Source organism: Leguminivora glycinivorella, chromosome 10, assembly GCF_023078275.1.
Source record: "Leguminivora glycinivorella isolate SPB_JAAS2020 chromosome 10, LegGlyc_1.1, whole genome shotgun sequence".
Taxonomy (NCBI): domain Eukaryota; kingdom Metazoa; phylum Arthropoda; class Insecta; order Lepidoptera; family Tortricidae; genus Leguminivora; species Leguminivora glycinivorella.
Window position 1 is genome coordinate 3823427 of NC_062980.1, and position 16311 is coordinate 3839737.

The 16311-nt window shown below is 37.7% G+C and overlaps 1 protein-coding gene across 3 annotated transcripts in view; it reads right to left on the reverse strand.

Moving 5' to 3' along the window:
- Positions 1 to 2492: 2492 nt before the first annotated feature.
- LOC125230102 (CBP80/20-dependent translation initiation factor) overlaps positions 2493 to 16311 on the reverse strand; it is a 34862-nt gene continuing 21043 nt past the window's right edge. For all 3 annotated transcript variants that reach the window (XM_048135120.1, XM_048135119.1, XM_048135121.1), the window contains 5 exons: positions 12622 to 12763; positions 10982 to 11237; positions 10388 to 10578; positions 9832 to 10029; positions 2493 to 5168 (listed from right to left, as the gene is read on the reverse strand). In XM_048135120.1, the coding sequence (XP_047991077.1) occupies positions 4947 to 5168; positions 9832 to 10029; positions 10388 to 10578; positions 10982 to 11237; positions 12622 to 12763 (1009 nt within the window). In that variant the 3' untranslated portion in view covers positions 2493 to 4946. The remainder of the gene's footprint in view (positions 5169 to 9831; positions 10030 to 10387; positions 10579 to 10981; positions 11238 to 12621; positions 12764 to 16311) is intronic.

Sequence of the window (16311 nt, forward strand, 5' to 3'; positions counted from 1 at the left end):
TTTGAAAAATACACTAAAAACATTACATGTGCCTATAACATTTGAAGAGTTCCCTCGATTTCTCCAAGATCCCATCATCAGACCCCGACTTGGTGCCAATGGACCCTCGCGGGGTTATATCCGTTCGATCAAAAAAAAAATTTTGAAAATCGGTCCACGATTCTCGGAGATATCGAGACATACAAAAAAAAAACATTCGGTCGAATTGAGAACCTCCTCCTTTTTTTGAAGTCGGTTAAAAACAAAGGTAATTGTGAATGATTGTGAATAAACAAACTTTTACCTGAGTTTGTTTTCTATTTTTGCCAATTATTGGCTGAAAAACATATTAGACAATACACATATAAAATATAAATACACAGTAAAAAGGGGAGTGTACAAGTTTCTAATGGGTCGGCAACGCGCATTTAACGCCCCTTGAGTTTCAGGTGTCCACAGGTTACGGCGACCGATATGGTATAAAAAATAAAAATAAAAAAACTTACTTCAGCTCGATTTCGATTCACGCCTCGTCTTGTCTCGCTCTGCCGGTGAAAAACCATCTTAAGCCCCCTATCTAAAATCCAGAATTGTTCGTCTTATATTACAGTAAATCATGTAATTCTAATAGATTTGACATCATTGGGCGCACTTTTATTTTCTTGTCAATTTTACTTTTTTCCTAATGTGGGAATTTTTGTACTTTTTCTGCTCAGAATCATGAGCTCTTTCGATTCCGCAGGAGAAAAAAAATCACATTTTTATTTCCACTGAGTTACAATTTCCCAAAGAACTTGTTTGATCGTAACTCAGAGGAAAGCAAAAAATGAATGAAAATTTTTGGGACATTTTTGTCCCTTATTAGAATCGAAACATTCGAAAGAGCTCATGAATCTGAGTAGTAAAAGTGTAAAAATTTCCAGAACTAAAAAAAAGTGAAATCGACAACAAAATAAAAATATGCCCAATTATAAACTTTAAAAACAATGGCATCAGCAATTCTACTGTTCTATACGTTACTGTGCCGATTCCAAGGAAAAGAAATTATCAAATTTAGCAAGATAGGGTCAAATAAAAATCATGGCACTAAACAAATTTGAAAAATCTAGGACTCACCGGCCTATTCTCTTCATAAAACGCGTGCCTTCCTAAACTTTGACGTTGGTGGAATCATGAATGAGACAATCATGAATGACATTTGAAAATTGATTGAAAATTTAGGGACGAGTGATTGATGCCCATAGAAAATTTGAATTTTAGCGCAGTTTTTAGTGTCAAGATTTGGTTGACCGACTATAACTCGCATCGATTAATTTTGGTTTCGCAATGTATCGATTATCGTAATTATGAAGTGTGGCAACATTATCACCTGTCACCCGAAAAAAAAATTATTTGTCACTGTCAGTTGCAGCTGCAGCGAATCACATTTTTTGCCATACTATATTGAACCTTATCACTGAGACAGAAAGGCGATCCACACGTTCCACATGAGAGGGTACAGATAAAAATGCTACTATTGTACTATGGTAACCCATGGATCTTCAATAGGGACTGAGCTCACTTTTTTTGCCATACTAAATTCAACCTTATCACCGGTGCAGAAAGGCGTTCTTGTCAGACTAGCTAGTGTGTCCACATGAGGGCCAAACACAGACCAACCCCTATAGACATCTATTACAAGACGACTCGCGGTGGCCAGCCTTCCTAGTATTTGCACTGATATAAGCGCGGGCACTCGCCGTGCCCGATCAGTATCGACCAAGTAACAGACCCGAAAGCAGCGCGTGTTTTTCGCACAAAAAAATTGGAAAAGGGTATTTTGATGCCTTAAAGATGTCCACCTGTAGTGTGAAATGGTGTGGAAAGGTAACAAGAAGCTCAAATTTAAAAACAGACGGCATTACATTCCACAAATAAGTCATATTTATAATTTATTCAGAGCCGGCATAGGTCAACTTACATTGGCCACTTACGCGTCAGTAGAGGGACAGTCATACTTCTGTCCCTTTTCATCTGGCGCGACTGCCCGCCGTCCTTGAAACGGCCAATCACAGCGCGCTTAACACATTCCCCGCCCGCTCCTCGCACCCCAAACAGTGGTGACTCGTATCGCGAACCAAATATACAAGACTGCCACTCTATAGGAGGTTCTCTGTGGGGCCAAACTACTCATTCTGGCTTTCGGTTTCGCTACAGAAAGACCTAGGAGACTATCACTGAATGCAGCTTATTCTACTACTTACTGTTATGGATCTACTGAGAATGATCCGTATTTCTGACTATTAACATGTCAAAAATTTAACTCTTAAATGCATAGATGCATCATGTATTTTTGACTATTGACAGCATGTCAAAAGTCAAATTTGAATGTTTGTCAAGGTCATGCATTTAAGGGTTAATAAGACTGTCAAGGTCATGCATTTAAGGGTTATTTTACCCAGCTGTTTTTCCTTTGTTGATATTCGACGAAGCCCATGCAAAGGTTGTAATTGTATGTAAAAAAAAACAAGTAATACAAATTGTATGTAAATATTTTTATTGGTTTACCTAGGTACAAAATTATAGTTATCGGGAACAGGTTATTGCCCGAAACTCAGAAACAATTATATCAATATGTTAGCACCATTTTTTTATGTTTTTACATTTTTTATATATAAATCATACCTTAACCTGCTAAGAATGCATAGTAATATGTAATGAACAGTTATGGTCTTTTGTTTTATATGTTAATCTAACATATAATTTATATTGTGAATCAACTAACATGAATTTACAACATTCACTAAAGACTCATACAAGTCCTACACATAATAATAAAAAGTGGTACAGTAATACTTAAAAGTTGACATTGCTTCGCTAAGTTCATAATTATTTTACAAATAATAAACAATCATATACATTTCTACATAGTCATGCTGGCCGATTTTCATTGTGGGAAACCACAAGTAACATTGATAGCCAACTATCAAAACAAATTCAGTTGAACCTTGCATATAAATATTGTTAATCAACAAACAATACGCACACTTAGACGACTTAGATGTATTCACAGTATGCACACTAAAGAGGTTTCATTTTTTTTTTACTTGTTATTTTGTTTTATTATCACATCCATTTCACCACTGGATAACAAAATAGCAGTAATTTTTTTTTTTTTTTACTCAATGTTTAACACAACTGAATTTACTTTGTTTTGATATGATATCAATGTTACAATCAGATAAATGCCTCCTAACCCCCTTATTCATAAACTTTCACTAAAGTTATCAAGCCGATAAAGTTTGTTTGTCCCTGTCGAACGTATTGGTGTGATAGAAAGGGACAAACGAACTCTATCGGCTTGATAACTTTATAGTGAACGTTTATATGATGGGGGTAATTGTGCTTGTTAACTCAAGTAAATGTGAACTTAAAAGTACTATGGTATCACTTATCTCTAAACAAGTGTGGTAAAAAATACACAAAACAAATTTTGGTCCAGCTTCAACAACTATTCTTTTGATTAATACTTGTTAATAAGACATTGTGACGCCATTACAGTCTTTGGTTAGGACAGAAATAAATAGACCCTACTATAACTTAAATTTAAATAATATCACAAGCATAATTAACATTGAAATTCTTGCGCTAATCTCAGTCAAAATAAAAAGGAAATGGTTAAAACAAAAATTGCTTATTACATAAGCTACTGAACCACTTATCATTTAGGGAATAAAATAAAAATATGAATTCCATAATTAAACCATCTGTGCTCATCTTGAAAATATTACTAACTTTTATTAATTTCTTAAATAGTACGTAGTAAAATTTTCAAGATAGCTATTATTGAATAACTAAGAAAGCTATATACGGCACAAGTATACAAAAAGCGAGAGGCATACTACAGAGATGGCAATAGGTACCTAGAGTTAGAAAATAAACGACAAAGGATGCAATGCACCAAATACTATGCGGGGACCGTACAGTAGTGTACACCGTTTTGTCAACTACCTATGTTACACGTACTTTTTAATACTTTTAAGGCATATATCTTCTCCCTTTATATAATCCACCTATAACTAATTTAATGTATTATACAGTCCACTTTCGCACTTTCGAAGAAGATATTTCATACATGTTTCCGTTGGAAACTTGTGTTCAATATCTTGAAAGTGCTGAAAATGCTTAACATACTTAAAAGGCACTCGATCTGAGCTTGCAGCAGTTTCATGCCTGCATTACAATACATAGAGGCACTAGTAGAAATAGTTCATAAAAACACTTTTTGCTAAAGTGGTATACTTGTCCGGTAACTCCGGTAGCAGTACCTATAGTATGCACTAAGACCAAAGACCGAATCGGGCACTTTACGCACTTACGTTTATTATGCGTATCATTTGACTGTCAACAAGGATCTTCATGTAAATACGACGGGGTCGCAACTCGAATTAAGCGCGTAGCCTTAAAATTTGCTTCCCAACATCTGCGCTAGAGATGTGCAGTTCGCAAATAGCTTCCAAAAAGTTTTCACAGAATTTTTTAACCCTTAAACGCATACGGTATCAAAAACTACAGTATCCAAAATGACAACTAGATATAGATCGATGTCAATTTTTTATCAAGTTTTTGACACGGATTTCAATTTTTACGTTATTAGCATACATCGGGGTTTTGGGAGCGGGAATGATTTACACTAGCCCAAAAATGGTGAAAACGATAAAAGATAAAGATTACTTTAACATTTCTAGGTACATTTGGAGCCAGTTACACAGTTTAATATATATTTCAGTAATTCAAATGACTATAAACAGAGTTACAGATACACAAATTCATTCCTGCTCCCAAAACCCCGACGTATGGTTATTAGGCATGTCAAACCGTGCATTTAAGAGTTAAGACTTTCTTTCCCCCTTGAAAATTTCGGAATCCCGCAAATTTCCTCACAGTGACCTAAGCAGACGCGCCTCAGAACACTATCTACTATCTACCTACTTGGAGGAGGGGTAGTAGTAGAGCACGGCGCAGCCGGGCAGCTGCCAGCGGCTGGCGTGCAGCTCGATGAGCTGCAGCAGCGTGCGCCGCGTGGACGGCGCCGCGTGCGTGTTGAGGAAGGCGTCCCGCACCGCCGTCAGCAGCCGCTCCAGGTCGCCCGGCAGCGCCTGCTCCAGGTCGCGCCCGATGTACGTCAGCACGAAGAACAAGTTCTCCGTCTGGAAAGAGGATTAAACAACATTCAATATGTGATTTTTTTGTTAAATTTTTATTCCGAGCGGGCAAAAGAGGACAATATTACTAAAGAAACTGAACTCCTGTCTCTAGCAGAAATTGCATTTTACGACACTTGCAAATAGTGATGGGTCGTTACCGGTAATATTACTAAAACGAGTATTTTACCAGTAATGTTACTAGTAATATTACCACTTAGCGGGAATTTAGAGAAATATAGACATAAAAATAGATAAAAAATATTCTTTTGTGTTTATTGATACAAAGGATACTATGTTGCACTGTATTATAACAAAAAAATATTACCTACCTAACGTCAATTAGTAAACTACCAATATTACCAGTAATATTCCCAATACTACCGAGTATTTTACCAATCTTACTGGTAATATTACTATAGTAGTATGATATGAAAGTTACAATGAATCATAATTTTAAGGAATAATATGGCGAAAATATAACGAAATTTTTAAAAATCTGTTTTAATTTGTTGTATTAAGGTACCGTACCAATTAGGGCTTGCATTCCGGAATTCCGGAATCTCGAAATTCCGGAATTTCGGACAATTTTTCCGATATTACAGTTCCGGAATTGAAACACATAATATCGAAAATTCCGGAATTGAAAAAAGATATATTTTTGGACGAAAACGTGTAATATCAGCCTGGTCATTTTACAAAACTACCACGGCGTCCATAAAAGATATGTAAATTCATTAAGTTAGTCACTCCTCGGATTCAGGTAGTGCCTATTTTATGACCAAAAGGTTGCATCCAGCACGGGAAGCATGGTCGCGCGATAGACGATAAAATAGCAGGCCGTCCCTATCGCACTATTTGTAAGTGCGACAGGGACGGCCTTTTATCGTCTATCGCGCGACCATGCTTCCCGTGTAGGGCTTAGTTAGAGCGAGATAGTGTAGTTTTAACCCGCTAATATTATACCATTGTCACTTTCTGGTTTTTCTATCAATTGTTTTAGCTAATAAGTGAAATATAATCATTTTAAAGTAAATATTTGTTATAAAAAGTTTTGTTTTGTGATAATTTAAAATTACTAGCCGGGAGTTGAGTGTTATGCTCGAATACTGAAGGACAATTAAACATAAATAAATAACATTAGGAACATTATTAATATTATTATTTTATTGGCGTTATTTATGCTCAATTATATATTACTTCTTTTCTCATAGCACTGAATATTTTAGGCATAAAGTCTTAAGTTCAGAAGCAACTCGTAGTATTTGGTATTACATTCATTCACAAGCATAACGTCGTAGTTACTTTATACACTTTTCACAAAGACGTGTGCATATTTTACTAAACTCTATAAGTCTATTATCACTTACCACAAAATCAAAAGATTTGAGAAGCAAGTGTATGGAAAATGATGAATATAAAAGAATGATTTTTTTTTACCTACGAATAAATCATAAAATCTGTCTTTTTGGGATAGCTTGGATATCTTTTGTCCCTACTCGAGTCTGATAAAGGTAATTCAATATTACTTTTATTACAGTTATGTGAATAAGACGTTATGCAATTCTTGTAAATTATTACTTTTATATTATTTCGATGCTCAATGGATAAAAAAAAAATAACTTTAACGTTAACCACTATCAGAAAACTGGCACTAAAACCTCGTTAGTATCGTTATCTGTAGTTCGAAATACCTTGCAAGACCGATTTTGACGCAAAATGGGCTTTCCTGTAAAATTACTAAAAAAAATGAAAATTTCAGTGTTATATGCTTTTCAGGTACGGAGTTATTGTCTTAAACGTCGATTTATAACAAATTTCAGTTTAAAATTGTATTATTTCATTAAAAATCCACCAGAAAACCAAACCAAAAAAAAAATTGTTCAATTCCGGAACTAGTTCCGGAATTCCGGAATTGAAGTCCAATCTCGAAAACCAGTTCCGGAATTGAAAACCGTCCGATATTGCAAGCCCTAGTACCAATATTAGGGTTCCGTACCTTAATGGAAAAACAGAACCCTTATAGGATCACCGTCCGTCTGTCACAGTCACAGCTAATTTTCTCCGAAACTACGGAATCGAATAACTTGAAATTTGATAGACGTATGTAACCTTGTGACCCGAAGACGGACATGTAACTTACGTTAATACATTTCTATCATAGGGGTCACTTTTGGGGGTAATGTAAAAATTAAAAATTAAAGATTTTTGAATGAAAGTTTCTTACATACTATCACATGAAAGAGCTTATTATAGAATTACAGGCATCTCAAAAATGTTTGTTTTTAATTAATTTAGAAATAATTTAAGAAAAGAGGCAATAAATAACCTGTTCCAGAACCGAAAGGTGGTAAGGCGGGGTTAGACAGCCGCTGGCTTTGCACTACATCTGTAGCAACGTGTCTGTCTGTATAAACATTTTCATTTATGATTTTTCCCAGCTAAACCATATTTTTGATCACCTGTAGTACCAGGGCCGCAGATCCGGAAGGCGAAATAATAGAAATTTTCCTGCATACTCCATATTTCCTATCACCAGTAGAACCAGGACCATAGAACCGAAAGGTGGTAAGGCAGGGTTACACAGCCGTAGGCACACAGATTAGTTTATGTATTGTAAATAGTAGAAAATTAATAGGGTAGTATTTTATTTTTGTTTAAATCTCATCTAACAAATTTTCGTTAAACTGTAAATAGTAGAAAAATGGTCCGATAATGGAGTTTCACTTCTTACTGTACCTCCGAGTACAAAAGAGAGAGAAAAAAAGCGGCCGTCCTACTCGCACTTGGCGTGTTTTTTTTTCACATTACCTATTCGGTACAACAACACATAGTTAACACAAAGTTATTGGGTACCTAATGCAGACTTGAGTTAAAAAGTATTACTTACAATAGATAGGTACCGTAAACTGGGGTCACATTGATCAGTTTATAGTTTAAACTTCTCTAACTTCTAAATTTAATTTAAAAAAAATATGGGAACATCAACTTTTTTTAGTCTTTCGCTGCTAAAAATCTAGAAAGGCTAACAAAATAATGTACGGAGAGAGAAAAAATTACGAAAACTAGGATTTTTGTCGGTAATCGAATGTAACCCCTTACAGAAGTATTTTATCTCAAGGAAACATAAAAATCGTTTCGCAAGTTCAAAAGTTACAACTGTTTAATGCTATTTTGGGGTTACTTTGATCAAAGACATAAATCCATCTTCGAAAAATCAACTTTATTTAAGATTGTCTCAATATTTATCACAAAAAGAGATCAAATTGTCAGCCTCAATAAGTACTTTGACATAATACACAATAATCAACTTTGTGTAAGTATGGTCAATGTTACCCCATGCAGGTGATCAAAGACACCCCACAAACTAAATAATTAGTAATAAAATGCCTAGTTTGAATTTTAACACAAAACTCAATACAATGATATACGGGTCATACACCTAAACATATTTCTGGTAAGCTAATATTCACTGTGAACCTTTTACTTTAATACCCACTAAGTTAGTTTAGAAGTTATTTGAACATGATAAATAGCGATAAACTATGTTACTTAAATTTTGACAAGAGATTTGCACTGCCCATGACCATACTTGTTCACTGCGTTAGTGCAACTAATGGTAGTATCTAACTATCGATAGTGCCAACGCCGTTAAAAACACTATAAGGGTTCCTGTTGTACCTTTTTGGTACGGAACCCTAAAAATGGACAGATGCGTTGGGACATGTAGAATTTTGCGTTTAAAGATAAAACGAAGTTTTTATCAATGTAACCCCAAGTATCAAAGTAACCCCAGTAGTAAAATAGTTTTTATATATAATGGAACAGGGACAAAATATCCAAATATTAGATATATCTGCCACAAGCCACGAGGTACCACAAAATTATACGAAGTATATTTGCAGTTGGTGACAATATAGGAAAGGAATGTTTCCAGTAAGACTGGTAATTTACTCGGTATTATTGGGAATATTACTAGTAAGATTGGTAATTTACTCCCCGAGGCACTCTACGAGTTTTTTTAAGTTTTATGATGGCGACTTAGTAATACATAATTAAAAAAATAACTATCGCGTGTCATAAAAATCGCAAATTTTGTATATTACCCGGTTTTGGTAATATTACCGGTAAGATTGGTATTTTACTGGTAATATTCCCAAATGGAAAAATACTGGTAACGAGTATTTTACCGACGACCCATCACTACTTGCAAATGAATATCAACAGCACGTTAATAACTATGAGGTCACCACGAAATTGCAACTAAACAGTAAAATAAAAATAGTAAAACGTCTCCTGGCAGAATGCACGGGCTAGCGAATACAGATGCAGTCCTCACAACACTCACAGATGAGTCTCAGCAAAACGTATCCAGGCCGGGCTGACGTACCACTCCGCTGTATAACTCTTCGACGGTTGGCAGTAAGTACATATCCACTTGGAGGAGATGAACGAGCACATATAATTTAATAACTACTTACGTCTCCAGCAGACTGGCGAATGCAGTACTCACAGCACTTGCATATGAGCGTCAGTAAGACATGTCCCGGCTGGGCTGACACACCACACTGCTGTATAACCCTCCGACATAATTAGCAGAACATCTCCAATAGGAACTAAAAGAATACCATTGCCAAACGACAACATGTAATTGGACAACTATACTCACGTCTCCAGCAGAAGGCACAGGCTGGCGGATGCAATCCTCACAACACTTGCAGATAAGCGTGAGCAAGACGTGTCCTGGCTGTGCTGACGCCCCGCGTCGCTGGATGGCTCGACGTCGTAGTTGGCAGTACATCTCTAGTAGGAACGACAGGAACGCCATGAGGCGCGGCCGGCCTCCGCCCACGATCGTGCCCAGCAGCTGGAAACAACAAATATCGACGTTTAGAAAAGGTTAACAGTTGTATTAAATAAGTTGATAAAGCCTATTTTACATCATAAAAACACCAAAAACTAAACTAAAATGTCTCAAAACGCGACCTTATGAGGCTGAAACTACTATTAAAGAGATTACAAGTTATGGTACAACCAAGCTTTCAATTTTACAAGCCATAACTTCACAACTTAGTAAGGAGTTTTATTGCACCAAGATATTTAGGTATTATTCTACCATCAATCAGTCGATATTGCAAAATGTCGGATAGGACACCTAGTTGGAATTTTGGTCAACAGACTGTGATAATAGCTTTCGGCTTTCCCATTTAGACTAAGTTCCTCACCTTCTCGCGGTCGTGGTACCACTGCTGGCACGTGTTGAGCAGCGACTCGAGGAAGGTCTCGGTCTGCTCGCGCTCCACCACGGCGATGCAGCGCCGCGCCGCCGGCAGCGCGTAGCGCGGAGACTCCACGGCGCGAGACACCAGGTGCCCCACGGCGTCCATTAGTGTGCGAGCGCATACGGAGTTCGGGTCTGGAAAACAAACACGAATAATTATCATCCGCGTCATAAATTAGTGGGTTTCCAGAGAAAAGGCTTATAAAATTGAGTAATTAATTCCTCATCAGACGTGAAATGAGCGACTTGGACCGCTTCAGCCCAGGCAACAACTGGACGGATGCTCTTCCCAATCCCGTTTAAAACGGAGGTTGGGGAGTTCGCTACAATGTCACACTCACACCTTCAACCGAATGTCGAACTCAGCATGACTCTTTCCTCCGTTACTTCCAGTTTTGACCACCACATTGCATATGTGTTCTCCCGTTGGATCGGCAGCCATGCCGCTCGCCAACGCATCAGCTGACGAGAGGAACTTGGAGCGCTTCAGGCCGGGCATGAACTGTGGAGTTCTCTTCAACTAGCTTTAGACAGTTACCTTCTAGTGCCTTGTCGATGCACTCCTGAATCTCCTGCGGGAAGTTGCCCAGGTCCCCAGCATCGGCCGCCAGTCCTAACGCCGCCATGCCGCTCGCTAAGGCATCAGCTGACGTGAGCGACTTGGACCTCTTCAGGCCGGGCATGAACTGCGGACGAATGCTCTTCCCGTTCCCGTTGGAAAGGGAGGAGGGAGGGGACTTCTTCTTCTCTGGGAAGTTCTGCTGCGGCTGCAGCTTAAAGTGGACACGTGGACCCTAGAATGGTGTAAATGAATGTGAGCTTTATTTATTCACACGGTATTTCAAACGTCGCGAGAATGTCAATCATCAGGATCACGCACCGCCATAAGAAAACGGGGACAAATTAATTCTGTTTTTTAATATTTCTTGAATGGACAAAACACAAGTGCATCAGGACATTAATGTGCACGTATCAGCTTTAAGCCGCCGGTGCATTAACAAATAATATTAATTAGATCATCCCGCTAGACAAGTAGACAGGGAGCATTAAAAACAATGCACGGGGAGATATTTCATTTGCAGATATCAAGATGAAACCGGGTTTTTGGTAAATTGGTTAAGTAAATATAAATAATGTTATCTAGGCTTACATTTAAGCATCTTGCCTTGCTGGTAACAGTGATAACAAATGCGTGACAATTAAATGCTAACATAAATACTGAACACGCGATTATTACAGCTGTACAAATTCATGAAGTTGTAGTATTTGTAATTAATTAGTATAATACAGCTTATGTTTTAAGTGGCGACACAAGATAAGTCCAATCGATGAATTACAAAGGCTACTTTTTATGAAATCAATTATAATTTCCATGTTCAAACCACGCATGTAGAAACTTGGTTTAACAATTCGAAGAAAGGATACCAGATTGAAGTAGATTCCAGAGCACAGCAATACTTGATCCTGTAGTGTAGATCCTGTAGAGGACGAGTTAGATTTAGCAATAAACACATGGCTCGCTATAGGTAGGCTAAATGCGCTGCAGTCCAACTCATTGACACGTCGCTTCGTCTGCAACCTTATTATTATTACCAGAGGGCGGAACTTCTCATGGCAAAAATCAAACGTCAATAGAGTTGGAACGTTAAATTTTATCGACATTTTCAGCTATCGATAAAAACAGTCACCTTTTACATTTCTGCCTTTATTTGACCTCTGATTAGCTATTCGACCATTTGATTTTGACCTCTTTGACTAGATTAAAAGTAAATTGTATAACATTTGATTATCATTTTGTCACTAGTCCTCTTGCAAAAACGTTTGAAAAAAAAATGGTTCATCTAAAACGAAAAACAGTCGACAAATGGATAAAGAAGTATCCTCGTCTTACTTACGACGAAAACAACTCAATCAGTTCTTCTCAATCAATCACTCAATAATTTCAGTTCAATCGATAGTCGATAAAATTTTACGTTCCAACTCGATTGACGTTTGATTTTTGCCATGAGCAATTCCGCCCTCTGATTATTACTGCACTCATAGGCATTCGAACTCCACGCCTAACGTTTACGGCATCGTACCTTGGTGCAAGTTTGATCGGGCGGTAGCCGCGTCCGTGTTGGCTTCGGCTGTAAGAGGGACAGAGCGATAGAAGAGAGAGCGACAGGAGAGACGTACCTGCGCCACGTGGCCGCTGGAGGCGCTGTTGAGGAGAGCGTGCACGGGCATCACGGGCCGGTAGTGCGGCGGCACCTGCGCCGACAGCACGGCCGAGCGCGAGTGCTGCAGCCCTCCGCCGAAGGTCACGCCCATTGCTGGTCTGAAACATATCAAAACTTCTATAAAAACCGTTGAATAAACCAACAGGGTGGGCGCCCGGTAAAGTAACTCAGACTCGGAACCGGGAATTCTCTCTTTTCCCTATGTAAATTTTCGGTTCCGGTAACATACTTACGAACGCGTACAAGAGGAGAGTGCGCTAACCTCAACCGTACTCAACGAAACAGCGAATCTTCAGTTTTCGGAGGACGCTAAGCACGAATGACACTTTGAACTATGAAAATTGCTAGGCGTGCGTACTTGCGTAGTCGTGAGTGGTAGGTATAACGAAAGGTTTAGCAAAACGCGAAGCGAATTGACGCACGCAATCCGTTGGAGACTGAACAGTAACTACAGCATAATACACTGAAAGCTCAATATTAGTAAATATTGGTCGAAAATAATGTTATACCTATTACCTACTAAATATTTGAGATAAAGTGGTATTAATTACGTTTTGACGATAAATGTCATGACGAAAAAATTATGCTTAAAAAATTTCATTTTGACTTACCGTGTGTATGATTAAAGCAAAAACAAATAAATTTGAGGACCTTGTGGAGGTAAGTATGTTTCCGTTTCACCTTATATTAACTAAACTGTAGGTAGGTCGGTACTTTTTAGGCAAAGTTCACAATTTGTTATTTTTAAGAGCACAGAACACAACATACGCTATTGACCACGGTCCAGGAGCAAGTAAACCCTACTCCCTGTAATCTCAATACTCCCTACCTGAAACTTTAGTACCTGTTCCTTGTTCGCATCATCCCCTCTATTGATTTTCAAAGAAGTGATTAGCACTGATTACAATGAAGCCACCGCGTGGTGTAGGTCATGCTAATAGCACATGGCATTTATTTAGCTAATTACTTATCTAGGAGCTAATTTCATTCGCATGTTTAAGTAATTACGAGAAATATTCTGTAGTAAACTAGTTAAGTACGCAATGATGTAAAATTAAATAGGTCCCTGTAGATAAAAGACTTTTTTGTTGGGTCTTTGCAAGTTGCCTTGTGATTATTTCCACGGCATTTAGGTACCTTTATGAAAACGTGTAAAAATTGAATCTTAAAACTACTAGACCATTTATTTGAAAAAAAAAATTACGAATTGAAAATTTTCTGACGCCACATCAGTACCTAAATATACTCCAGTGACAAAAAGCCACGCATTCATCACGCTCTTATTCATCAACCGAATCTAACAACTCAATTTTAGTCTGGCAAATAACAGTGTGATGACGACGACGATTGTCACAAATGTCACAATGCTCGTCCTTTGGTGCCCTCATAAATAATAATGGACATCGCGATGGCAACACAAAGGTCGTATAGCCAACGGGTATCTAATGTTGCAACGCCGTTTTAGTATGGTAAAAAGTTACAGCGCCTCCGTTATGGCGTGAGGACGTGATGGCGGTAAGCAAATTAATGAATGATGAATTGATGACTAAATTAGGAATGCGAGTGCAAGGTGGAATTAAAAGTAACTGAAACTAGACGGTCGTCTCTTTTGGGAAATAGATTGTTGTAATATTCTCCGATTTGATTCTGATTCTATATTTTTCTAGTCAGAATACGCATCATTCATAGAATTTTTCAATAGTTTGTTTCTACGGAAAAGACAGAGGTTGTCTGTGTTACAGATTATTTTAGGACATAATATTCGTATCCATTACCCCTTGTTTTAAGTAAACTTATTGTATCATTTGTAATAATGATTTGTTATATCCTAAAAAACATACACCAACACCATAAACGATAACTGCCGATCCTATGTATGAATCATTTTGAATAAATATCATATCCACAATATATCTACCACCTACGATAGCTACGCTACGAGAGATGTCCAATTTAGATAAATTTATTAGCAATTCAGTACGCTCATCAATTGATTTTTCTATTTATATTATATGAGGTGAGGTTTGCAAACTATAGAAATAAATAAATAAATAAATAAATAAATATTATAGGACATTCTTACACAGATTGACTGAGGCCCACGGTAAGCTCAAGAAGGCTTGTGATGTGGGTACTCAGACAACGATATATATAATATATAAATACTTATATACATAGAAAACATCCATGACTCAGGAACAAATATCAGTGCTCATCACACAAATAAATGCCCTTACCGGGATTTGAACCCGGGACCGCGGCGCAGCAGGCAGGGTCACTACTGACTACGCCAGACCGGTAATAAAATAAAATTAAACAATGATGTAGGCGAGGTTTCTGGGCCACTCTACTCAACTAAACCTAGACGTTCAACGACCTACCTCAATGGGTACATTTTGATAAATGAAGATATTGAATGGTTGATTCAGAATATCCGGCTCAGCGAAATCGACAAACCAAACCCTACAACAGAAATTGATATATAATGTATCGTATTCGTTTCTCTAATTAAGAAAGCCCATATTATGGGCAACGATTTAGGCTTCTTACGAAATTTAAGAAGCCGGATCAATAAATAAGCAAAATCAACAGCCAAAATCGAAATTAGGTACAAGTTTCCTTTGCTAATACCATTTCGGATATTTTCATACGGTAACAAAAACCCTGTGTAGAAAATCGCATGAAATGGGCACAAGTGGCGTGTCCTGTCTGCGATCGAGGGCCTGCTTTGTGCCACTCACTCGTCACATTATAACACGTTAAGCCTCTTAGTTAGCAATATGAGAAGAAATATGACCACTCAAGTGGCGAATGAGTACTTGCTTCCAATGTCACAATGCTAAGGTTACTTGCATGTAGTTTGTATTACATGCCACTTAAGAGATTTTTTAAAGGATTTAAAGTCTGTCCCGTAGTTTAGGCATAACAATAGCACAAACAAAGCACTTGACGGTTTTCTTTAGAGTACTCCCCTTACGTCTCCAATCATCATCAGACCGAACGCAGAACTGCAAAAATCCTACCGGGCGACAAATTCAAACCCCAACGGGAAGCAACTGCGGATTGTCAAAGGCAAAAAAGATAGACACACGCTCCACGATTCTCAAGAAAGCGAACAAAAAAGACAAATACTATGTGAGCAGCATTAAAAAGGATCCCAAGTAGACGTCAGTTCCGCCCAGAATTAGACCACCCAGGATTATATCGGATGTTATTACTATTACGATCGATTGCCAAATCGCCTCCAAATTTGTATCCGCTGAATCGACTCGAAGACGAATCGAAATAAAATCTCGAGTAGCAACAGACTCTCGGTAAATAAAAAAAATAGTAAACGAGGCTAGAGATAATACGTTACCTAAAGTCTGTCAAACAAGTCTGTTAGTAAATAAGAACAAAGAAAACTTATATGCATCCTTTTCTTTAGGGTGCTAGAGAAAAGGATACCTATACTTTTCTTTGTTCTTATTTACTGACAGATTTGTTTGACAGAGTATAGTTACCTATATTAAATTTAATGACGTCGTGCTAATGGGTAAATATACTAAACATACCTACTACATAGTAACATAGGTGTTGTGTGATGTGAGATTGTGTTGAATGTGATAAACAGTCTCGAAGAATGTATGGTTCGTTGTGTTTGTAC